General features: G+C 39.7%; 1 protein-coding gene and 1 pseudogene across 2 annotated transcripts in view; one reads left to right on the top strand and one right to left on the bottom strand.

The window, feature by feature from the left end:
* The first annotated feature begins 3,060 nt into the window (after positions 1 to 3,060).
* The window catches only part of ADAMTS6 (ADAM metallopeptidase with thrombospondin type 1 motif 6), a 245,277-nt gene continuing 221,615 nt past the window's right edge, over positions 3,061 to 26,722 (top strand). For both annotated transcript variants that reach the window (XR_008390127.1, XM_037150818.2), the window contains exons 1-4: positions 3,061 to 3,339; positions 10,736 to 10,874; positions 13,056 to 13,420; positions 23,703 to 23,871. Coding sequence is in view for 1 of the 2 variants with exons in the window: in XM_037150818.2 (XP_037006713.2) it covers positions 10,778 to 10,874; positions 13,056 to 13,420; positions 23,703 to 23,871 (631 nt within the window). In the remaining variant the exon portion in view is untranslated. The remainder of the gene's footprint in view (positions 3,340 to 10,735; positions 10,875 to 13,055; positions 13,421 to 23,702; positions 23,872 to 26,722) is intronic.
* LOC119053310 (type III endosome membrane protein TEMP-like) lies at positions 6,822 to 7,424 on the bottom strand (annotated as a pseudogene).

Raw genomic sequence — 26,722 nt, 5'->3', positions numbered from 1 at the left:
GACCACTTCCATTAAGTTTTATATTTATGCACTTTTCTTTGTGCATATTCCACTCCAATAAAAAGTTTTTAAAAAGAGACAAGAGATCAACCTAATGCATGTATGAATCCTGACTCCAGTAAAAAGAGGTTTTACTTGTAAACCTTTATTTGTATTTGAGGAAATCTGATTCTGATGAAATTAGGAATTATTATTTTAAGGGTAATAGTGGTGCAGTAATGATTTTTTGTTTTAGCCCTTATGTTTTAGAAATACAGTTAAATAATTAATGGATGCAATGAGCTGTAATCTGGGATCGGTTTCATAATGATCTAGTGAGGTGAAGGAAATAATGGGGAAAAATTGGTCGTGTGTTTATGCTTGCCGAAGCTGGGTGGTGGATGCGCTGGAGTTTTCTACATGTTTGTATGTTTGAGTTTTCTACAATGTGATTAAAGTGCAAACACACATATCCATTTGTCGTGCAAATAACTTTTCACCCTTACTCATACTGTTTTTTAAATTTTTTTAATAGAATTTTTTCCATTACTATTTAGTCCCCTTATAAGTTCCCCCCACCCACCCAATCACCACCCTGTTGTCCGTGTCAATGAGTCCTTTTTCCTTTTTTTGCTCAGTCCTTGCACCCTCTAATCTCCCTGAACCCCTTACCTGTCATCCTGTTCTCTATGAGTCTGTTGTTTTCTTAATTCACAGTCATTTGGAGGAGAAAAAGTCTTTTGGAAATTTTTCATTACTCTGTTTAGACACAGGATGGCACTCTTTGAATAAGTAATTAGCCAAAGTCCACTTCTCACAGGGTAAGTTCCTTTCTTTTGCAGTGTTGCCACTTCTTAGAGCAGTCTGTCTTAGGTGAGGCTGAAACTTTTTCAGATAGCTTAGCAGATGATTACTACTCATTCCTTAATGTTAGTTTTCTGTGAGGACTATGTTTATCTACTACCAGTTTCTGAAAAATAAGGACAAGTGTCACCACAATTTAAAGGATGGTTTGATGCAAAAACAGCTCTGTGCCCACTCTTTTTTTGGCGTTCACAATTGTTACTAGGAGATCAGAAACCTTATGTATGTGAATGCAAGCATCTGTATTTCCGTATGAATCGTCTTCATTTAAAACTGTGAGTGCCAACCACAGGACGTATTTCTGTGTTTCTGCGTTTTAAATGGAATTGAGCCGAATACTACTGATTTAAGATCAAGATGAGGACTATTGACTGTGGACATATGCTTTCCCCTTTCAACCCTCAAAAAAGAATGGAAATAACTGTATTCTTGGACGTTCTCAGTCTGATTCATACCTTCTTTTAGCCAACTCTTCATGTATTCACCAGAAGAATTACACCTACTACCTCCGGTGTAGGAGAAAAAAAAATCAAATGAGCAATAATGTTAGCAGAAGCTTGAAACTTAAGAGCCCATTTACAGAAAGGTCCTCCTCCCCACCCTCTTCCCTCCGGTCCAATTCCCACTTCTGGTTCTGGCCATCGGAAATTGACTTGGCGTTAACTACCGACTAGGATTTCAAGGCGTCAATTCCCCCGCCCCCACCCCCAACCTTGGAAACTCTTAAACCTCTTCCTAGTCTACACTCCATGGTAGAGACAGATAAATGAAGCAGCAGATTCCACCGCTGAAAGACAACATTTGTCCTGAGCTATTTTCACATTTTTTTTCATGTTTCCGATTGGTGTGCCAGATTTTGTTTGCTTACCTAGGACCTGGAAAACATATTTGGGCATTTCCCCCCCAGTTTTGTGCCAGTGGCTTTCTCCCAGCAAATGAAAGTGAAAGTGCTACGTTGTAGTGGTGTTTTATCCTCAAAGTATGAACTGGCTTCTGGTGTGTATGGGATGGGGGTGGGGGGGGTTGGGAGGCTCGAAGAGCCAGTTTTGAGGTTTTGTTTGTTTATCTTGAGATCACAGCAGGGTTCCTGTCCCCTCCACCCTTTTGGGGGGTCTGACTTCGGATTTGTTTTCTTTTGGGCAGTCATTGAGGTTTCATTCAATGTACTGAGTTAAAAAAAAATACACTCCACTTGTAGCTTTCCCGGTTGCGCTTTAAAACACCATCCAGTCTCACCCTCATCTGGAAATAATGCAAGCTTCTCTCTCTTCCCCCGCTCCCTCCTCCGCCCCCCTTTTTTCCTTTTAAAGCCCCACATAACCTGAAGTCAATAATCTGATGGAAAATATGCTGGTCTTAGTTTACTTTAGTCTACTCTCTCTTTTGGTGGCAATTTTACTTGTAGAGGTGTATTTTAAAAGCAGGCATTTGGTGCACATGTAGCTACCCAGTCTTGAAATCTGTCACCGATGTAAACTTGCTGTAAGTTTCTTCAGAGACACTGTTTTATATGCAACTTTTAATATTTTTGTTGTGTGCACTTAAAAAAAGGCACCAGGAGAAGGACACCAGAGATCTTAACAGTGACATTAGTTCATCTAAAGTCATTCATCCTCCCCCTCCCCCTTCCTTTTTCCAAGAAACAACTAATCACAACCCAGGCTAGAATTTCTAAAAGAGGTTAGAGGAGGAGGAAAAGAGGCGGAGTTGGATAGGGGATTGAGGTTAGAAGGGCCAGAATTTCTCTCATTCACAGGGTGGAAAAGTTGACATTGTCTAAGCCCTTCTGAATGGCTGGTAGTTGGTTACCCCGATTGTACCTCTACCTCCCCTCCCCCTCCACGTGACGACCCAGGACACATGCGCACCCGACGCCCGGCACATCTGCAGAACTGACGTCAGTGCTCTGCCTCCGAGGAAAGGCTGCCAAATTTTCTGCTGCAATTCAAGTTGGCTGGGGGCCGGTAGTGAGATCTAGGGCTACTTCAACAAAACTTGCTGCCCTTCCTGCTCCTCTTGTCTTCTTTTCTCCTGATACCTTTTGATGCTCTTCACATGTGATTTGCATAGCAAAGGCACTAAGCTGTCCAGGAAGAAAGGGCACCACTTCCACCCCCAATAAGTCTTTTTTTTTTTTTCCCTTCCTTTCTTTTTTTCTTTTCCTTTCCTTTTTTTTTTTTTTTTTTTTTTTTTTTTTTTTTTTTTGGAGGTAGGGGGGTGGGAGCAAAAGGGGGTTTGCAAAGGCAGCATCTCAGGATGGTAGCCTGGTTGTATTGAAGGCATCTCTTTTTCTGCCAAATCGGAAAGTCCGTTCTCTCAAGCCCGGGTTAGCCAGACTATAGGGTTTTATTCTGGCTGCAGAATAACTAACTGACTGCTGTGGCTTTGCAAAGGGGGGCAGGAAAAAAAAAGTTTAGGAGAGGGAGTACGTGAGTCGTCCAGTGCAATCTCTATTGTTTGAAACTTACTTTTTATCAGAATTTGAAGATGAAAACGGTAAGGAAGACTTCACAATATTCAATGAAACCGTTTTTAAAAAAAATATTAAAACTTGTGCTTTGCTTGTCTTCCGAATAACACGTAGAAAACTTTTTTCTGTGTGTGTGTGTGTTTAATGGCAATGAGTGAGCTTGACTGAACTCATTTTACAGATAGAAATCTTTTTAACTCCAGACTAGTCGGGGATTGGAGAATTCTGGGTCTTGCAAGTATATTATGATGCAAAAATATATGTTTATTATATGGATAGATGTTTTGTGAAGTATGACTTGATTATAATTATTGTGGTCTTTGAACTCATCACCAAATAGTAATCGGGAAACTAATAATGATATGTATTTTAAACTGATTTCCAGCTTTCTTAAAGAAAAACCTTCTGCATTTTATGGTTTCATGTCAGCGTCTTAAGAATTCAGACAAGTGCATAGTTTATGCCTGGGCTCAGATGGCAGAATTAATGTGCTCGTTGTAGCCCCGATGCTCTAGGATATGTTAAGCTCTTAATAGGCTAATCAAAGAGATGGAAGCGTGTGTTTTTGATTTACTTTTGGCCACTTGGGACGTGCTAGACTCATAACCCTCCGGAGCCTTGAATATCGGGGTATGTCTGTATATATAGTACATGGGATCAAAGTTCAGGGATTTGGGGGGGGCGGTGGAGTGCGTGCTGGAGGGGTTATTGGAAAGTGGCCTTCTGATAATGTGTACTACAATTCCTGTCTTTGGTAATTTCTTTCCTTGTTGTACTAGAAGAAAAGAGAGCGAGAGAGTGAGAAAGCGCACTGAGAGGGAACAAGAGAGTGAGTTTCTTACTCTTGTTTTTATTTGAGCTGCCGGTGCAACGCGTTTGGGCCAAATGCCAACTGTCTGGGTCACACGCGTTTTATCCAAATAGATTTAGCGCTGCTGTCTGGAAATGGGCTGCTGAATGTTAACTTCAGGATCAACTCAACCGGGGCAGCTCAGACTGTTACCCTCTGTCTGGGAGAAGTGGGATGGGGGGAGCGTGAGGGTGTGCAGAACTGGGGGAGGGAGGGGAGGGAAGGGGAAACTGAACCACTGCTTGGAACTTTAAAAAAGACACTGGAGTGTGATTTTCAACCTAATCTTTTATGTTTAAATATCTTGGACTAATTTTCTTTCTTTTGTGTTTCCTTCTCTTTTTTCGCGGTGTTGATTAGATGGAAACTTAGATGTGGGAATGACAGTTCTAAAAATTCATTGCAGGGAAAGAAATGTAAAATAAAAGTCGAGTAGTTGAAGGAAATTGGGAAAAATAATTTTGGAAATAATTGTTTTCCTGTGTTCCACCAAAGTGGTAACTGCAATTCTGGTTTGTATTAATTTAGTGCTTAAATGTGATCATTGGTTTTTTGAATTTTTGAAGCAAAGAGTATAGAAGCAAGTAGTTGATTTCAAACAAATTCATTCATTTTGCCACAAATGACAGCAAATTAAATCTATGTTGTGGTATTAATATTTTTGTGATTTTTCAAGGAAAAAAATCTCTAACCTCAAGACCTGAATTATTTTAATACCTTTCATGTCTGGGCCAATATGTGTGAGATTAATTCCTACTCGTGTCTACCCTTACCACTTCCTCTTCATTTCCTTAGCAACCACTAGTAGCTACTAGTGGTTTAGGATGGATCTCTGTGCCAAATCCTATCCCGTGTGTGACTTTTGTGAGAGAATAAAGAAAGTTAACATATTAAGAGAGTTAATAGCAAGTTCTATAGAACATTTCTGAGGGGGGTGGGAACAGAAGATAACTTGAAAGAGGTTGATAGGACATAGTTGATTATCAACATTTTGAACTAACCTCTAGAGAAAAAGGTGTTCGTTTTTCAGGAGAGAAGTTATAATACAGATAATGCACACCTGACTTGCTCTCTGGAAAAAAAAAACAGTTTGGGACAATATGTAGTTTAGGGCTTGATTTTGGTAGACTGTTCTTTTGCTGGTGGCTCATTTGCTTTTCTTGATAGATAAGCTTTCAGAATGTTTAATTATACCTTTCCTTGGAAACCAATCTTACAAAGTTTATAAATGATCTGGAAACCTTTGTACTTACAGCCCGGTGGTGTCCTTGGCATATAGTGTGTGACAATAAATATTTATTGAGAGAAGATAAATAACCAGGGTTAAGACGGATGAAAGAAGTTGAGAAGGATGTTATACATGTTCTTCTGGCTTCATAATAGTGGTTCAGGAGAGGAAATCATTACCTTGGTTACTCCCAGATCACTTGAGTGGGAAGTCAAGATGATGGAGGAAAAAGACAAGTTAAGTACCCATCAACCAGGGCAGACTACTGATGGAATGACTGCAGTGCGGGTTGTCCGGTCTTATTTCTGTTTAGCTGGTATAGCTTTGATCTGTGGAAACAGGTAAATGATCCCTTAACTTTATTGGCTGGTGCATTTGTGTTAGGAAAAAAGCATATATGAAGTCAAAGTAAAATGAAAGTTTTGAGCCTCGTTTTTACATTTAAAGTATTGTAAGCCCAGTTATCATGAACTAAATTCTTGACTGTTTGCTCTAAAAGACAGTGCAATGTAGTTGATTGATTCTATCATCATTTCCAACTAGTTTACATTTTTGAGGGAAGAAGAAACATAAAACTATTTTTGAAGGAAGGCTTTTGAAAAGTGATGAGTCAGATTACGAGGAGGGGGGGGCTAATATTTGTTTAGCCATTAAAGTGAAGTGTGGGGACACTTCCCATCATGTGTAATCTAATTTAATCTCTCAACAAGTCTTTGTAAGGTAGTTATCGTTATCACAGTTTTGTAGATGAAGAAACAGATCCAGAGAGTTTAAATAACTTGGACTCCAGCCAGGACTCAAAGCCTTTGCGATTTTTGGTAATAATGCTTCTGCTATATAAAAAGTAAAGAGTTAATGCCTTATGATTTCTGGACAATTATGTAATATTTTAGTGTTGTCTAAATTTTGGAAACTATGTCTGGAAATGTCAGTGCCTCTACATAGCTGTTGATGATATGCAGATTAAGCTCTCCAGCAGGTTTCAAAAAGTAAGTTAACCCATTCATTTAAAAAATTTTCTTTTAACTGTTTAGATTACCCATTTTATTGGCAGGAAAAAATCCAATAAGAAACTTGGCACACTGATTTTCATCTGCTAAAGTGTTATCACCTGGTACATAATAATAGTTAAGTAGGGAGAATAGTAGGGAAAGTCAAGAAAGGAAATCAAGAGCCTGACAGAGGCCTTATTTCCATACTTAGGCCCTCGGAAGGCTTTATCCTGAGAATAGCAGAGCGCTCTTGAAGGTTAGTGAGCAGGAGAGGGTCACTGTCACTTTGAAGGCCAGTGTCAGGGGAGGATTGCTCAACCCCTGATCAACACTTAAACCCTAGGCACCTCCATTCCTGAGGTTAGTGGCTCCCATGTAATATTTGTAATACTTAAGCTGTCAGGCACATGGGGGCAGAGAGTGTCCAAAGACTGGGACTCAGAGGTTGAAGTGATTCCTGATATCTTCCATCCCCAGCCTGCCAGTCCCAGGCTGAAAGTGATTATCCTCAGTGAAGCCATCATCATCTTTATCTTCAGTCACCTATGTACAGATCCCCCCTTCCTTGTCTCAGGCTGCAGGTGGTGCTCATAGCTGGTGTGTGTTTGTAGCAGAGGTGGCATTTGGCAGCAAATGCAATGAGGACAGAAAGGACCACCCCCAGCACAACCCTCACCAGCACAGGCCATGCCTGGGCCCTGGTGCCTGGTCAAGGGGCCATGGCCAGTGCCGTGGGGAGCTCTGAGGGCCCCGAAATGACGGTTTGTCTCAGCCATGGAGTGGCTGGAAGACACTTGTGATCCTCAGCCTTGTCCAGAAGAGCCCTGCCTCCAAAGAGATCCCCAGGTGCCAGGCAGCCCTGGGACAGGGAGTCCTGTGGGAGGACAAACTAGGGCTGGCGATTATCTTCATGCGGAGCATCTGAGTAGAGGAATGCCTGGGAGGAGGGTCCAGGCTAGGAAAGCATCCTGATTTGTAGCTCCTTCCCCAGAGCCCTCAGGGATTGGTAGGTTTCTCCTCCCAGTCCCCTACCCCATCCATTTCTATTGTGAGGTGACTAAGTGGTTAGATATGGTTGTTGTCGATATTAGTTGAACTTGAGCCAGCCAACCCATACACTTGCTGTTAAGTTTCTTCACTGGTGTTGGAGGCTTGAAAAAAAGTGGGGAGTGAGGGCTTGGGTGAGAAAGGAGAAACAAAGCCACATTTATTGAGTGCCCATGTGCCAGATACTTGTAGCTAGTGGTGGAACCAATACTGTTGCTCTGGTTTGTTTAACCTCAAAGCTCCTGCTCTTTCTGCCATGCACTGGTACCCTTTTTACTTCAAGTCCTTAAATCAAATGTTAGTCTACTTCTGGCCAAATAGTTACATATTACTTTTTACTGGGTTACTACTGGGTTGCTACTGGGTTACTTAACATGGGTGTTTATAAGACAGTGTTAGTAATGGTAAGAGTGAAGGTTACAAAAATGTGAAGAGTAAGAAGTTTCTCAAGGGGGAAAGGAGTCAACTGTAAGAACTGTAAGAACCAGCCAACTATATTGCTTGTTATTAGTTTGTATAAGTTTGCTATTAGTTTCAGAGCCCAGGAAAATAGGGGAGAAATGGATGAGTAATTCGGTACAAATCTATCACCAGGGCTAGAAAATTAACTGAAATTTGTTATTTATATATTCCTTTTTAAAAGATTACTTTAAAATATTGGAGGCACTCCCTTAATGAGAGACATTAGTATGGAAACACTCAATTGGTCTGAAAAAGTAGCTCACTCGGTTAGAGCGTCATCTGGATATGCCAAGGTTGCAGGTTTGATCTCGAGTCAGGGCACATACATAAATCAACCAATGAATGCATCAGTTAGTAGAACAACAAATTGATGTTTCCCTCTTTCTCCTTTCTTCTCTCTATAAAATCAATCAAAAATTATTCATGGGAAGGGGATTACACAAGGGCCTGGATACCAGGAAACAGGATTATTAGAGTCTGCCTCACACAGGGCCACTAATACCTACTTCATAAGGTGGTTGTGCATATTCAAAGAAGTGACATATATTTACAGTTCTTTGTTTTTGGTCTCACCCTCAACTACCTTTCTAGATATTACCTGTTAGTCTTCTGCATAGGAGAAGACTATGACTAATATTGTTTTCCACTTTTTCTTACCAGTTAGATTTGGTGGAATCTAATTCTTTAATTTGTAACGATAGCCCTGGCAATGTGACTTGTGAAAATCCTTGAATCTTCTAGGGCCTGTCACCAATGCTACTTTTTTGATAAGCTTTCCTGGATTCATCCTTCTCTGATTCAGCGGTCATCTCCTCGTCTGATCCGGACATCTGATCTGTCAGGACATCATCATGGCATCTGTCAGCCTGCCTTGAATTTTTCCTTTGTGACTTAGATTATGAGCAATGGTTATGGCAGCCTTTTCTGTATCCCATGTTGCTCATCGTAAAAGCATAGTAAGACAATATTTGTTGATTAATGAATTAGTTTTCCCAAGGTCTAGTAGTTTAATAACTCGTAGAGACAGGCCTAAAGAATTTTAAATGGTTGTGGTTGTTTTATGTGTTGTAATAATTGATATTTCTAGCATGTGAGGGAATAAAGTATAGTTTAATTTAATTTTAAAATTACTACAAATATTCTTTTAAGTGTTTAAAGTCGTTTTATTTTAACTATTTATTCATTCATTTGCTCTTTCATTTTTTCAACCAACAAATATGTAAGCATTTATTATGATAATCCCATATATCATGAGATGAAAATGTCTAAAATCTTTTGTGTACTTTTTTACCTGGTGAAAAGGGAAGGAGAAAGAGGGAGAGAAACACCAATGTGTGGTTGCCTCTCACAAGGCCCCCACTGGGGACCTGGCCCACAACCCAGGCATGTGCCCTGACTGGGAATCAAAGTGGTGACTCTGGTTTGCAGGCCTGTGCTCAATCCACTGAGCTACACCAGCCAGGCTAGAGTAAGTTATTTTATCAAGAGCCATTTAACTTTTCATTCCTGACTCAGGCACTAGTATTTTGAGTATCAGACACTGAGCTGTAACAGTCACATGCACAGTTGGAACTAATAAACCATGTAAGTGAGGACTGTTTGCCTCTGCCTCAAACCGTATTGCTTTGGCGTTCTAAAACTACTTTTTAGGTATTTTTCTCCTTTTTTGTCACTTTTGTGATGTTAGTAAGATAGTTTCTAGTCCTTTCATTTTCTTCTAAAGTGCCCTGGGCTGGGATATCAGGCAGCCAGGTATGCTAATTTTCTGTATAAAATGTGAATTCAAAGACTCTGTGTGAGGTTGTAAGTTGAAAGGAACGCATGTGAAAAAGAGCATGAAATCTGTTGTGATGCCTGAAATGAATTTTTAAAGATTTCATTTTTCAGAAAATGAAATTTTTTTCCTTTCAGTTCGATTCTAGATAGTTGAAGTTTTATTATATGTGTAGCTTTATATGTCACCTAAGATTTCCAGGTAAAGTCAAGGGTTACAGCAGATACGGTTCAACTCTAGAAGTGTAGTTTGCATTGCTGTCTGAGTGAGCAGGCAGTGGCCAAGCGGCACTGTGTGTGGGGGGGTCTAGTCTGTAAGGAAAAATGATAGGGGCCCACAAAGCAACACATCCACCTGTAGACTTGAGTGTGCTAGGAAGCACGTGAAGAACGGGATCATATGTCGTTTAACACTTTCATAAAATAAACATTGTGAAGTTAGCCTTCTTTTTATTTTCATCAAAAGGAGATTAGTCACTGCACACCCATATTTTGTTATCTTTAGAGTTTCTTTGTTTTTCTAAATTAAATTTATGTAGAGTGACATTGGTTAGTAGAATTATATAGGTTTCAGATATATGTTTCTATAATATATCATCTGTATATGTATTGTGCGAAGTTTTTTTAAAGAAATTTTGTCTTTAGATTCTTCTTTGATTATTAAATAGCTCTGACATTATCCTGCTAAACATTTAGATTTCTAATGCTGTGTTTAGTCTTGTGAACTTTATTTAGACTATAAAGAACAACAATGGTCTAATTTAACTATATTAAGTTATTTCATAGTATATGTCCTTTGGCAAGCATTTGGCAACATAGATCTGTCCATTCAGGATATTTCACGGTTAACTTAAATTTTTTAGTTTTTCTAGGTTTGAAAAAATGGCCATACTATAGTAACTAATCAGCCTAATGCTTTGCTTATGGAAATTTTACCATCATTATTTTTTTTCATTTTGGGTTGAAAAAAATGAACCCAGATATAGAAGAAAGTACAGGATGTTCTAAAAAAGTACTTGTTAAACAATGGACAGTCTAATAACTAATCTGCTGTGGTATTGACTCTCTAGCACATAGGTAGCCCTCCAAAAAATCATCCAGTTTGCTAAATTATGGAAATTCTGTGGAAGACGTTGACCTGGATTTTGAGCCTCATCATGGCTTCATCGGAATTTCACAGTGACCACAGGCTCTCATACAGTTCACAAGGTAGGAGGAGCTGGGCTTTGGAAACGGACAAAACATACTGCTGTTAATCTGGCGAGAAAGGATTCTGCATATTTAGTTTGGGTAACCGTTTTCTTTGGGATATGTAGTGTTAGGAACTCTGGCAGTTCAGTGCTCATTTCATAAATGTCGAGGATTGTAAAAGTCTGTTTAACTTATTTTACTAATATTTAGTATCCAGTGGATTTTAGAGTTTCCGAGTCTCTTTCAGAAGATGAGAGACCCAGGTCTCTTCTTTGGGATCCTAAACTTTAGTAGGCTCATTCACTGTTGGGGTTTACAGGTAATGTTATGTTCAAGAGGAATTCAAAGATTTCTATTATGAAAGACCAAGAAGTCAGAAAAATTCAGATATGAGATTTTTCTAATATGGACCAGTAGTGAAAAAATACTTACCCTAACTTAAGAATTCTGATAGTTTAGGATTCTAGTCCTTAGATTAGAAACCGAATAAAAATGAAAGAGTTGTAAGAAGTTCAGTTTTTCAAGTTCTAACTCATAGATCCCTATTATTTTCATTCAGAGAATTGAACTTTGTATCATAAAAAAGATCTTAACAGAAAGTTACCAGGTGTGAGTGTCACTTTGTTTTCCAATCCTCATAGAATTTTTGAAAGCATACCTTTTTGGTTTCCTTCCCATGAATGTGCAGTAACAGATCGATTTGGGGTGCTTATGAACCAGATTTTCAAGGCTGCTGTAGACTGATATGTAGAAATCCACATGTACAAAATGTGGCTCTCAAAGTGGATCAACAAAGCCTTAACTTTGGTATGAACTCTTATTCATGAGCAGTGAAATGGTTTCATAAGAGTTTGAAATGGTTTCAAACCATTTGGTCATGGTTTCATAAGAGTTTATATTTGTGGGTGAACTCCATGTATAGTGAATGAGGCATCAGGGAGACATTTGGTATTTCGTAGTATTTTAGTAAAACTCACTAAAAGGAAGATGTGGTTAAAAAGGTAGATTGATGATATTTGGTACACCTAAATAAGGAAAATTTATAGTCCTATGACTTTTTGTTATTGTGATGATTTTTTAACATCTTTATTGAGATACAATAGATATACCACATAATTTACCCATTAAAGTGTAAAATTCAAATGGTTTATAGTATATTCAGAGTTGAACAACCTTGACCACAATCAATTTTAGAACATTTTCATCATCCTAAAGAGAAACCCTGTGCCCATTAATCATCACTCACAAATCCCCCCCCTAAACCATCCCACATCCCTAGCCCTAGGCAATCTCTACTTCTGTCTCTGGAGATTTGCTTATTCTGGATATTTCTGTATAAATGGAATCATATAATATATGGTCTTTTGTGCTGTTTCCTTTCACTTAGCATGTTTTTATAATGTTAGACCATGGACTTTGATTATAAAGGCAGTTATTATGAAGATTCATTCATGTCATGGCATGTTTCAGTCCTATAGTCCTTTTTATTGCAGAATTATGTGACTATATCACATTTTACTTGTTTACTCCTCACTTGATGGACATTTGGGTTATTTCTTCCTTTTGGCTGTTATGGATAATGCTGCTATTAGCATGCTGCTAGTTTTTCTGTGGATATGTGTTTTCATTTTCTTGGGTGTATACCTAGCAGTGCAATTGTTGGGGCAGATTGTAGTTCTGTGTTTAATGTTTGGAGGAATTGCTAGACTGTTTCAGAAATTGGCTAACTGATCATTTATTTAAAAGATTTTCTTCAACGCTGTAGAGATTCTATATAAAGTCTTTCGAATAACTTTCAGGACATTTTAACTGAACCAAAATCTATACTCTTTTACATATTTTTTTTGCTGTTTTAAATTTCAATATAAAATATTCATATTTCCTGTACAATTTTGCCCTTTGATTTTATGTTTTTTAAAATTAAATTTTAAACAAAAAAATAGTCTTTTAATTTTCAAATTATATTAAAATAATGTTATTTTGAGGAATGAAATAATTGAAAGCTTAATTCATCTTTAGATTTTAAGCATTTACTCTTTCATTTTTGATAACGATAACATTTTTTAGCCATAACTCATATATAATGTTGCATAGTTTTAGCCAATCTATTTGTTGTTTATATGCTACTTTGTTGTTCTGTTAAATTCTCTTTTCTTCCATGTGTTTTTTTCCTGGATTCTCTGCCTTATGATCACAAAGAGGAATTCCTGACTCATCTAGAACATTACCAGCTCACTATTCCCATAAGGGTTGACCAGAACGGAGCTTTCCTCAGCTTTACTGTGAAAAATGATAAACACAACAGGAGAAGACGGAGTATGGACCCTATCGATCCGCAGCAGGCCACATCTAATTTATTTTTTAAACTTTCAGCCTATGGCAAGCACTTTCACCTAAACTTGACTCTAAACACAGATTTTGTGTCCAAACATTTCACCGTAGAATATTGGGGGAAGGATGGACCCCAGTGGAAACACGATTTTTTAGACAACTGTCATTACACAGGATACTTGCAAGACCAACATAGTACAACTAAGGTGGCTTTAAGCAACTGTATTGGGTTGGTAAGTAGATATGATCCTTTTAAATTTCTTATGGGGAAAAATTTGCAATGTAATGTCTTCCCTCAGATTAAAAAAATACATATATATACTCGTGGGTGGTTTCAGTAGGGGAAACAACAGTCTAAATATTTTTATCTCTGCTGCTTTTGATAGTCTTTTTGATAATGTTTCCATTGATTTTCCAAAATAAGAACTATGTTTTAAAACCTATCTTATCATAGAAGAATGAATGAAACCTCAGGTTTAATTTTAAATTTAAGTTTTCCTGTCCAAGTAAGACATATTTTATGCATAAACAAAACTCACTCATTAGTTAAGAGTTTAAGATTATGTGACTTCCACCAAGATGGAGGTGTAGGTGGAAACACTGTGCCTTCTCGTATAACCAAGTTTAAAAACAACAAAGTTTTAGTAACAAAAATGCAGCCAAACCACAGAAAATTTAACTATATGGAAGTCTAACAACAACGAACCTTTCAGCCAGACTGGTAAGAGGGGTGAAGCCAGCAGCGGAGAGGGGTCAGGCAGGAAAGGTCCACCGCATTGACCCAGGTGCTCGACTCAGGTGCGCAGGCAGCTGTGGGCAGACCCTAGGTGTGGGGTAGCAATAGGCAGACCCACTGAGGGCACCAGGCGGCAGGCTGACCATGGTCATACATTTGCGTGCAGATAAACCGGTAAAGGAATGAGCAGTGAGACAGACCGCGCAGGCCCCAGCAGCAGAGAGCAGCAGAAGGGACTGCTATTGCCCCCCTTTGGCTCTACCCCCACATACAGCATCACACACAGCGACCTGGGTGGACCCGCCCTGGTGAGCACCTAAGGCGCCTCTCCTCATATGTAACAGGTGCGAACAGAGCAAACATGGCTCAAGAAGAACTCAGAGTCCCAGAGCCCATAACTCTAAGCGACCAAGAAATAGCCAAACTTTCAGATGCACAGTTTAAAACACTGGTGATCAGGATGCTCACAGAACTGGTTGATTTTGGTCACAAATTAGAGGAACACATTAGGGCTAAACTAATTGAAATGAAGGGAAATGCACAGGAAATCAATAGTGATAGAAAGGAAACTGGGACTCAAATCAATGGAGTGGACCAGAAGGAAGGAAAAAAAGACCAAACAGAAAAATATGAAGAAACAAGAAATCAAAAAATGAGGAGAGGCTAAGGAACCTCCAGGACATCTTTAAACACTCCAACATCCAAATTATAGGGGTACCAGAAGGGGAAGAGGAACAGCCATCAGTGGAAAACTTATTTGAACAAATAATAAAAGAGAACTTCCCCATTCTGGCAAAGGCAATAGACTTCCAGGAAATCCAGGAAGCTCAGAGAGTCCCAAAGAAGTTGGAACCAAGAAGGAACACACCAAGGCACATCATCATTACATTAGCCAAGATTAAAATGAAGGAGAGAATCCTAGAAGCAGCAAGAGAGAAGGGGATAGTCACCTACAAAAGAGTTTCCATCAGACTGTCAGCTGATTTCTCAAAAGAGACCTTACAGGCAAGAAGGGGCTAGAAAGAAGTATTCAAAGTCATGGAAGGCAAGGACCTACAACCAAGATTGCTCTATCCAGCTAAGCTTTCATTTAGAATGGAAGGATAGATAAAGTGCTTCTCACATAAGATCAAATTCAAAGAGTTCATCATCACCAAGCCCTTGTTATATGAAATGTTCAAGGGACTGACCTAAGAAAAAGAAGATAAAAAAGATAAACAGTGAAAGGACAGCAAACTCACAGTTATTAACAACCACACCTAAAACAAAAGTAAACTAAGAGGACAGCTAGATCAGGAGCAGAACCATAGAAATGAAGATCACATGGAGGGTTAGCAACAGGGGAGTGGGAGAAGGAGAAGGGGGAAGAAGGTACAGAAAATAAGTAGCATAGACAGTAGATAGAAAATAGATAGGGAGGAGGGTAAGAATAGTAGGGGAAATACAGTATCTAAAGAATTTGAGACACGTGTTCATGAACTAAAGGGAGGAATAGTGGGGGAGGGGGTGTGCAGGGTGGAGGGGAATGAAGGGGGGAAATAGAACAAGTGTAATGGCATAATCAATAAAATATATTTTAAAAAATAGTTTAAGATTGTGTATGTATGAGTGCATATTATTTCAGGAAACCATGACACTGATTGCCTCTTTAAGTTTCTTTCTATAATATCTTTCTCTGGTAGGCAACATAGCTTAATTATGAATGACCCACATATGGTTATAAATTCTTTTTTTAATTTATTTAATTGTTGTTCAAGTACAGTTTTTTTCTGTTTTTTACTCCAATCCCAGCCCACCCCCCTGGTTATAAATTCTTGAAGCAAAATCTTTTATACCAGTATCTCTTTATGAAATTATATTTTCCTGCATTTATCTAAAGATTGATTAAATATCTTATTTTGCTTAGAAGGTATATTTCATGAGTGTAGGGTTTATTCTGGGCATTTGATTCCATTCTAGTCTAATGGTAAATACACAGTTCAAGGTTGCAGAGCAAAGTATATTCCCTTACTTTCTCTACAGCTTTTATCCTATTCGGAGTAGTATAGATGTTTCGTTAAGGGTGGCCCTTGCTGGTGTGGCTCAGTTGGTTGGAGCGTCATCCCACACACCAAAAATCTAGCAGTTTGGTTCCCTATCAGGGCACACACCTAGGTTGCAGGTTCAATTCTCTGTTGGAGTATGATGTTTCTCTTTCACATTAGTGTTTTTTCTCTCTTTCCTTTCTTTTTTCTCTCTCTCTCAAATCAATAGACATTTTTTGAAAATTATAAAAAGTTGTATATGTAAAAGAGCTTAAACATTTTGATGCTAGAGTCATATTTTCAGTAACCATTTTTCCTTACTCCATCACACTCACATCGTATTTCTACTTCAATATAAAAACAAAGTTAGAGTTGGATTTAAATAAGTCCTAACTTTGAAAAGAGTATCAAGAACCTCACAGTTTAGGGTAACTTTCACTATAGGTATATACAAGAATGTCTAGTTGGGGTTTGAGAAATACAGCTCTGAAATTTAAAAAAGAATTTAATTCTGGGAACAAGTAATTTGAGAGTCATTAATACAAGTGTCTATGAAATTGTGAAAGATCTCGCAAACGAGATCTTGAGGCAAAAGTGACAATAAGGTTGAAAGTAGAAACTCTTCTGCACTTCAGTGGGTAGCAGAGTGCCACCTGACTGTTCTTTATCCATGGTGAGAATTTGTGTCTCTTGTTATCTTCCTCTATTTATTAACACCTTTCTTTTTAAATTTGCTTCCTAACCACACTGTGTGGTTCATACTGGCCAACTTGGTTACTTGGGTAAGGTGAGGCCTGCCATGTTTGTCCACTGAAGTTTCTATTTTCCCCTTGGCAACTGACAAGGAATTTGTGGGCAGATATTTTGAGACTGTAAATGTCTTGTTCCTCATCACACTTTTACCCACCAGTCTTCGTAACCCCTGTCTTCATTCTTATTTTATATCATTACAGTTTTAAAAAATATTTTATTTATTTATTTTTAGAGAGCGGGGAAGGGAAGTAGAAAGAATGGGAGTGAAACATCAATGTGTGGTTGCCTGTCATGTGTCCCCTATTGGGGACCTGGCCTGCAACCCTGGCATGTGCCCTGACTGGGAATCAAACCGATGACCCTTTTCTTCACAGGCCCATGCTCAGTCCACTGAGCCACACCAGCCAGGGCTCATGTTACAGTTTTAGCGAAATGAATAGGTAAACAAATTTCAAAAAATCCTAGTTTTTAAAGGCCTCTTATAACCAATTCTGTTTTTAATTATTCTATAAAAATAGTTTTTAATGTGGAGAATAGATTGGGGGTATACCATAAGTTCAGCTGTATACGTTAAATTTGAGAATGTTATATGGGATGTTGGATATGCAGAAGAGATGTGCATTATGAAGTGAAAAATTTGGGAGTCATCAATATATGGATGACAGAGTTAGGAGATTATGTGGAATTGCTTAGACGGGGAGACAGGTAGAATAAAAAAGAGGTCCGAGGGTCGAAACTTTGGGCACTCCAAGGGATTAAGGAGGTCAGAAAGATACAGAGGAGAAGAACAAAGGACAGTGGAGTAAGAAAAGCAGGCAAACTCCTGGAAGCCAAGTGAGAAAGTATTTCAAGAGCAAAATGCTGCTTGGTCCAAATAAGAGTAGGTTGAAAACTAATCATTGAATTTATCAATGAAGAGGTAATTGGCGACTTTGACAAAAGCATTTTTGGTGAAATCATAGTGAGGTTTGAAGAAGAGGCAAAGACCTGATTGGCAGACATTCAAGAAAGAATACAAGAAGAGAAAAGACTACATACACAGTGATATAAGGAATTTTGGAAAAGCAAGAAATGGTCAGTTGCTGCAGGCAGAAGTGGGAGGTGAGAGTTTTGTTTTGCTTGATAAGAATGATTATATATAGAGAAGGGAAATTTCTGGAGTGATTTTCTTTATAGGTAGAGAAGGGGGGATCATCTGCATAAATAGACTAATTGTCTTTAGCTAGGGAAATAGATGGCTCATCTGTAATAATAGGATATAAAATAAATTATAAGGACTTGAGATTCAGGTAGGCGCGGTATTTGTGGTTGTAGGAGTCTGTAGGAGGTTGTGCCACGTTATTTATTGGAAGAGAAGATAGAAAAATGAGGTGTTAGGAGATTATGAGGAGAAGAGAAAGTATGAAATAATATATGTAGGTGATCAGGACACTGAATAATCCAGAGCAACATAGTATAATTACCATGAAGCATTAAGGACTCAGCTGAGATTATAATGAAGTTAAGTGAGAGTAGTAGGTGTCTTGGTGTGTTTACCTCTGGCTAAATGAAGCTGCAAGGGTGTGGGCCCAGGGTAGCAAAATTAAATTTAATCAGGTGTCATTTAGCCAGATAAATTCCGTGAAAGAGAAAAGGGCAAGGGGATTGCAGGTGGAATGGAAGCTGGATTGGGAGGAAAGAGATGACGTGCATTGGGTGGACAATGAAAGGATCAGTGGGTCCTGTTGAGCATCAAAGGACTGTACTAGGAACTGAGACACTAGAAAGACAGTGCTGGAAAGAGAGAAGAATGGAGTACTTGAATTTGAGACGATGGCAATATTGTAAATATTGATAATGCTGAAGTCTAGGCTTTGACTGTGGGTATGGATATCTAAGTAAGGTGAAGGACAAAATATTTGAGAGAGAGAGGAGGTCAAGGAATTGAGAAGGCAGGTGTTGGAGACACCAGTTATGTCCGTAGTTCTTACCCTGGGGTCTTCGGGTAGAATCCAGGGGGTTCGTGAACTGGAATGGGGGAAAATACATCTTTATTTTTATGAATTCTTAGCTGAATCTAACATTTTCTTTTATTATATACATAGCTATCAAACCACAAAAGTAATAACAGTTCCTGTGACTTTGTCCCCAGTAGAAATTATAGATATTTTCATACCATTTTACAGTTTTTATAGGTTCTTCAAAATATTAATATGTAAATCACTATTGTGAGATTATGTTTTTAATTTTTTTTTAGATTTTATTTATTTATTTTTAGAGGAGAAGAGAAGGAGAAAGGGAGAGAAATATTGATGTATGGTTGCTTCTCATGTGTCCCCTGCTGGGAACTGGCCTGCAACCCAGGCATGTGCCCTGACTGGGAATTGAACTGCGATCCTCTGGTGTGCAAGATTGCAGTCAATCCACTGAGCTACGCCAGCCAGGGCTGAAATTGTGTTAATGATTAGGTTCATTGCAGATCTTATTGAAAGTGTTATAAATGTCATGTGTATTACATTTAAAAATATTTTGATGCCTATATTTCACTGCAATTGGTTTAATTTATAATCCTTTTTCCCTGTAGTTAAAATATTCTGAAAGGTGATTCCTGGGCTTCATTCCTAGACTTCCCAAGGGACTCAGGGCACTTGTGCATTCACACACACACACAAATGGTGTGAACCAATGATGTAAGAAGATATTGGAGTCAATAATTATTTCAGGATTGGTATTGCAGAGAGTGACAGTGACCCAGAAGCTAGAGTTTCAGGGATGAGGAAAGCGACCCTGGGTCAGTAGATAACTGCACCTAGAAGAGGGAGAAGGTGATGGCTTGAGATTCAAAGCTGGTGGGTTTTGTTTGTTTGTTTGGGTTTTTTTTGGAGGAGAGGGAGAATTGATTGGAAGTGGCAGTGAGTCACAAGGACATAGACCCTACTTGCGAGTGCAATCAGATGCCTGTAGGAGAGAAGGCACCCACCATTCTAGAGGATTACAGGGAAGAGTGTCACTGAAGGAAATTCAGGTTTTTGTTGGAGCCAGATGAAGTGAACAGTCATAGGTGAGGCTGAGGGTATAAGAAATTTTGTTGACAACTGACCTTGAGTTTGAGAGGTCATGGTAGAAGTGTTTTTAGTGGTGAAAGGGGGCCGTAGTAGATAGGATCAGAAAACATGATGTCTGTAGTCATATGGGGAAGACAATCCAGGGTCTTGGTCTTCTTGAAAGGACTGGTATGTCAGGGAAAGGGGGCGTGATGGGATTAATTCTGGTGGTCCCGAGGCTGGCAATGCAGAGGCGAAGGGGGCCTGAGGGGAGTGAGAGCAGGGTTCTCGCTAGGCATGCACAAATGTCTGGCAGTCCCTCCTAACTCAGCTCCTCCGTCCTCTGGCCCCAGCCCCTTTCTGATTTCATAATTGCTTCCCCTTCCCTCCCTGTAGCCACAGTAGTTTCTTGCTGTTTCTCCAATACTGCACACATGTTCCTACCCTACTGCCATGCAAAGGCAATGCCATTCACACTGATCTGCTTTTTCTTGAGATGCCCGATTGGCTTGTTCCTTTCCATCGTCTCAGTTTCAAGTACTCCATTCTTCTCTCTTTCCAGCACTGTCCTTCTAGTGTCTCAACTCCAAGTACAGTCCTTTGATGCCCAACAGAACCCACTGATCTTTTCATTGTCCACCCAATTCATGTCCTTTGTTTCCTCCCAAATCAGCTTCCATTCCACCTGCAATCCCCTTGCTCTTTTTTCCCTTCATGGAATTCATTTGGCTAAACTAAAATCCTGATCACTTTGCTTACATTTCTGTTCAAATGTCACCTTATTAGACAGGATGTCCCTGATCATCCTAAAGAGTATGTAGAATTCCCTTACTTGTAATTACTATATTCTCTTACACCGTTTTATTTTTCATCTTAACAATGGTCACTACCTGATCGGTCATTTATCTATTGAATGAATTGTTTTCTGCTAGCTCCTCCCATCAGAATGTAAGCTCCATGATAGAGCCAAAACTTTGTTTTGTTCGTTATTGTACCCCTACCTTTTAGAACAGTACCTGCCGTGTGATAAGCATTCAAAGCCTACTTGGTGAACGAATGATTAAAGTCAGAAACAGCCCTCAGAGGATGAGGGAGTTACAGTATAGTAGCTCAGAGTCCAGGCTCCAAAGTTAATCAAGTGAGTCTGTTACTGAGCTTTGCTCAATTTTAGTTTCTCATCAGCTCAGAAAAGCTGATAGTGGCACTTACTTCAAAGAGCTATTGAGATGACATGAGATAATGTGTGTGATCATCTTACAGAATACCTAACATCTAAAGTCCAGAGTCTTTCCATTCTAGAAATTAGAGTTTGTGTTTAGTTAGACAAGGCTTGTGACTGTATTTTACCCAGCAAGCTGAGTTTCATGTCTTGAGTGACTTGCCCACGGTCCAGCATGGCATGACTTCGGTGCTCTTCCTGCCTCGCCTGCCAACACTTCTTATACATACCCTCTTCCCTGCAGGAGCAGGGTCCAGTTTACTATACCATTGTTAACCTTCTGAGTAAAGTAATTCATGCTCAGGTGTTAGAGTTTTTAATGACAGGTCATGATGTTTCTGTCAGTATTTGCATTTAATTTAAGATTAATATCTTAACAGTAAAGCAAACAATGATGGAGATAATACAAAATGATTTAGGACTTTTTTTGGTAATCCTTAGTTTATTTCATGCAGGTAGCTGCCAACTTGAGTGAGTTAGGGCAGCTCTGATTATGTCTTATCTTTCTTTCCCTGTATGATATACAACATCAATTTCCCTAAACACAATCACAGAAGTTTAGATTCAAAGGGACCTTAGAGATTATCTGCACAAGAGGCTTTCAGCCTTTTTCTTTTTAAAGCAGCAAAATCTTTTCTCAAATGCAATGTTATGTGGAAACTTAATATATAGATTAATAAAGGCACAGCTGATTCTTAAGCCCAGGAATCCAAGCCATGTAGGTCTCCCTTTGTTGTCTGGGGCAGTCCCCTGAGGGCACTTCCCTGGAACCCTTAGGGCTCCCCGGAGTGCTGTTTTCAAACCACTAATTTATACCAACCCTTTCATTTTTCCAGCCGAGGAAATAGACCCGGAGCATTTGTGTTTTGCCCAGCGCCCCAGGGTGAATTAGTTGGATTAGGAGCGGTTCTCACGTGTGCCGCACTTAGGAAAACATGAGTAGACAAGGATGGTAGTTCTTATTTCTGATGCAGATAACTGTTACTACCTCATTTCTTTATTTTTTAAAGCTTTTATTTACTTATTTTTAGAGAGAGAGGAAGGGAGGGGGAAAGAGAAAAACATCCATCGATGTGTGAGAGAAACACATTGATTGGTTGCCTCTGCACACCCCCAACCAGGGAGCTGACCCAGAACCCAGACATGTGCCCTGACTGGAATCGAACCGGTGACCTTTTGCTCTGCGGAGTGACACCCAACCCACTGAGCCATGCCAGTCAGGGCATATCTCATTTCTTTTACTCAGCATGGTGTACATAGTACATATAGGACAGTTTCAATGGCTGTAACTGATACAAAGAATTATAAAACAGAACCCTTTACCTTAAGAAAGCAACTAGTATACTTGGGAATAAAAAAACATGCAGTGGAGAAGTTATACAAAATTTAAATATAGCTTCAAGAGTTGAGATGTTGCAATGCAGTGTGGAATTAATTAAAATAAATTAATAAAAAATAAATAATAGCTCTGTTGGAGCTCAGGGCATGTGAAGCTACTCCAGTTGGGCTAGAGAAAGATTTAAAGAGAAAATATTACTGAACCGAGTAAGACTTGGCTAAATAAATAGGTGTAAGGCAATGCATACTGTGAATAAGAGCAGAGTTTTATGTGAATCCCAGCTCCTTCACTTATTTCTGCATAGTACTGAGCAAGTTCTTAACCCCTGAGCATGTTACTTCATCAGCAAGAATAGGGATCTCTATGGCAGGGATAGTAATTAAGGACATATTTTTTAAAAAGATTTTATATATTTATTTCTAGACAGAGGGAAAGGGAGGGAGAAACAGGGAGAGAAACATCAATGTGTGGTTACCTCTTGTGCGCCCCCCTCTGGGAACCTGGCCTACAACCCAGGCATGATCTTTGACTGGGAATGGAACAGGTGACCCTGTGGTTCACAGGCTGGCACTTAATCCACTGAGCCACACCAGCCAGGGCTAATTAAGGACATATTAATTGGTATAACATAAACATTAAAATGTCAGTTATCACAATCAAAGCTACATATCTCCCTTATATTACCAGCTACGTTGAATAGCTTTCCTTGAGGTCGTTCAGGGACCCAGACTCTTTTGCTTTGGGTTTCTACCTTCCCTAGGTGTTTTTTCAGAGAGAGTAGAGAATTCTACTGGGAGGTTTTCAGGGGCTGGGTCTGAAGGGGATAGACAGCACTATCCATTTTCACTGTCCACTGAAATTCAATTACAAAGTCAAACCTAGACACAGAGGAAGCAGTTAAGTGTGCACAATGTGGAAAGGAAATACTTCTTAGTGGACACCTACAGGGGTGTCCAACCTGCGGCCCACAGGCTGCATGCAGCCCAGGATGGCTGGGAATGCGGCCCAGCACACAATCATACATTCACTTAAAACATGAGACTTTTTTGTGATTATGTGTCGTAATGTGTTTAACATGTGGCCCAAGACCACTCTTCTTCCAGGGTAGCGCAGAGATGCCTTTAAAAGGTTGGACACCCCTGATCGAGGTTTCTGCTGCCTCAGAGAGTTGTCAGGAAGATCAGAGGAAGTGATGTACCTGTCGTGCTCGGTATTGGGCATAGCACATTGGGGTATTTAAACATCCTTTTCAAAGAAAAGAAAAATTTATATAGTGTTTTGCTGAGTACGACAGCTTAATACATTTTTTATTAACATGTGTTTTAACCTTTTTGGAGAGGTATTGATTTATTTTTGCCTTTTGATAATGATAATATTCAAATGATTCTTCTTGGCCAATTTTTTGTTTCTTTTTCTTTTAGCATGGTGTTATTGCTACAGAAGATGAAGAATATTTTATTGAACCATTAAAGAATACCACAGAGGATTCCAAACATTTTAGTTATGAAAATGGCCATCCCCATGTTATTTACAAAAAGTCAACCCTTCAGCAGCGTCATCTGTATGATCATTCTCACTGTGGGGTCTCGGGTGAGTGAGCATGCCGTTTTCAGAAAGCGTATTTTATTTATTGCCATTTTCTTTCCTCTGGCATGTACGGTAGAGTTGATAATAAAAGTAAATAAGAATTTAAGTAGTTAAAATGATAATGTCCAGAGTTCCCTTCAAAAAGATTGCTTAATAGTTTTAGGTCAGTTTTGGAAGTCTTTGAAATATGTCTATATAAAATGTAATTTTTTTCTTTAAATATTTTTTTATTTCATTGATTATCCCATTACATTTGTTCTATTTCCCCCCTTCATTCCCCTCCACCCTGAACACCCCTCCCCCACCATCCCCCCCTTTAGTTCATGACCACGTGTCTCAACTTCTTTAGATTCTATATTTCCCCTAATATTTTTACCCTCTCCCCTGTTTTCTTTTTTTTTTTATTTTTTTATTTTTTTTATTGATTATGCTGTTACAGTTGTTCTATTCCCCCTTTATTCCCCTCCACCCTACCCCTCATCCCCACCATTACCCCCCTTTAGTTTATGACCATGTGTCTCAAGTCCTTTAGATTCTATATTTCCCATGCTATTCTTGCCCCCCCCCCCATCTATTTTCTATCTACTGTCTATGCTACTTATTTTCTGTACCTTCTCCCCCCTTCTCCTCCTCCCACTCCCCTGTTGCTAACCCTCCTTGAGATCTTCATTTCTATGTTTCCACTCTTGATCTAGCTGTCCTTTTAGTTTGCTTTCGTTTTAGGTGTGGTTGTTAATAACTGTGAGTTTGTTGTCCTTTCACTGTTCATGTTTCTTTAACTTCTTTTTCTTAGATAAGTCCCTTTAACATTTCATATAATAAGGGCTTGGTGATGATGAACTCCTTGAATTTGATCTTATCTGAGAAGCACTTTATCTGTCCTTCCATTCTAAATGAAAGTTTTGCTGGACAGAGCAATCTTGGATGTAGGTCTTTAGATTTCATGACTTGGAATAGCTCTTTCCAGCCCCTTCTTGCCTGTAAGGTCTCTTTTGAGAAATCAGCTGACAGTCTGATGGGGACTCCTTTATAGGTGACTGTCCCCTTAGCTCTTGCTGCTTCTAGGATTCTCTCCTTCATTTTAATTTTGGCTAATGTAATTATGATGTGCCTTGGTGTGTTCCTTCTTGGGTCCAACTTCTTTGGGACTCTCTGAGCTTCCTGGATTTCCTGGAAGTCTATTTCCTTTGCCAGATTGGGGAAATTTTCCTTTATTATTTGTTCAAATAAGTTTTCCATTGGTGGCTGTTCCTTTCCCCCTTCTGGTACCCCTATAATTCGGATGTTGGAGCGTTTAAAGATGTCCTGGAGGTTCCTAAGACTCTCCTCATTTCTTTGAATTCTTGCTTCTTGACTCTTTTCTGTTTGGCCATTATTTGCTTTCTTCTGGTCCACTCCATTGATTTGAGTCCCAGTTTCCTTTTCATTGCTATTGGTGTCCTGTGCAATTCCATTCATTTCAATTAGTTTCGCCTTCATATATTTGTCTAATTTGTCGGTATAATCAACCAGTTCTGTGAGGATCCTGATCACCAATGTTTTAAACTGTGCGTCTGTGAGTTTTGCTATTTCTTCATCGCTTAGATCTATTGGCTCTGGGGCTCTGAGATCCTCCTGTGCCATTCTTGGTCTGTTCGGCCCTTTAAGTGTGAGAAGGGGCGCCTTGGATTCCCAGGTCGCTGGGCTGTGACTGTATGTGGGGGCGTGGCCAGAGCGGGGAAATGGCGGCCCCCTCTGCTGTTTCTCACAGCTGGGTGCGGAGGAGCAGTGCCTTAGGTGGTTCACCTGGGCCGGGCCACTCAGAGTCGCTGGGTTATGACGCTGTATGTGGAGGTGGGGTCAGAGCAGGGAAATGGCGGCGCCCTCCACTGCCGCTTGCCGTGGGGACCTGCCGGCCAGGTCCAATCGCCCACTCCCTTGCCTGTCCACCCGCGCACAAATGCGCGACCTCAGTCAACACGCAGCCCCGCTGCCCCGCTGTCTCCCCCGCGGTCGCTCGCCTGGTCGCTCGCTTGGTCGCTCACTAGGTTCAACTCTGCACCTGGATTCCGCGAGTCTGACCGAGTTTTCCTGTGCAACCCTGCTCCGCCAGCTGCTGGTTTCGCCCCTTACCGGTGAGGCTGAAGAATTTGTTGTTAACGGACTTCCGAAAAGTTCAATTTTCCGTGTTCTGGCTGTGTTTTCTGTTGCTAATATTTAGTTTTCTCTAATCTTGGTTGTGTGAGAAGGCACAGCACATCCGCCTATGCCTCCATCTTGGCGGAAGTCTGTTTTCTATCTATGGTCTATGCTACTTATTTTCTGTACCTTCTCCCCCCCTTCTCCTTCTCCCACTCCCCTGTTGCTAACCCTCCATGAGATCTTCATTTCTATTGTTCACTCCTGATCTAGCTGTCCTCTTAGTTTGCTTTTGTTTTAGGTGTGGTTGTTAATAATTGTGAGTTTGCTGTCCTTTCACTGTTCATCTTTTTTATCTTCTTTTTCTTAGATAAGTCCCTTTAACATTTCATATAATAAGGGCTTGGCGATGATGAACTCCTTGAACTTGATCTTATCTGAGAAGCACTTTATCTATCCCTCCATTCTAAATGAAAGCTTAGCTGGATAGAGCAATCTTGGTTGTAGGTCTTTGGATTTCATGACTTGGAATACTTCTTTCCAGCCCCTTCTTGCCTGTAAGGTCTCTTTGGAGAAATCCGCTGACAGTCTGATTCCCATCAGACTCCTTTGTAGGTGACTGTCCCCTTCTCTCTTGCTGCTTATAGGATTCTCTCCTTCATTTTAATCTTGGCTAATGTAATGATGATGTGCCTTGGTGTGTACCTTCTTGGGTCCAGGTTCTTTGGGACTCTCT

Source organism: Artibeus jamaicensis, unplaced genomic scaffold (genome assembly GCF_021234435.1).
Source record: "Artibeus jamaicensis isolate MK-2021 breed Jamaican fruit bat unplaced genomic scaffold, CSHL_Jam_final scaffold_369, whole genome shotgun sequence".
NCBI lineage: Eukaryota > Metazoa > Chordata > Mammalia > Chiroptera > Phyllostomidae > Artibeus > Artibeus jamaicensis.
This window is presented reverse-complemented; position numbering and strand designations above follow the sequence as displayed.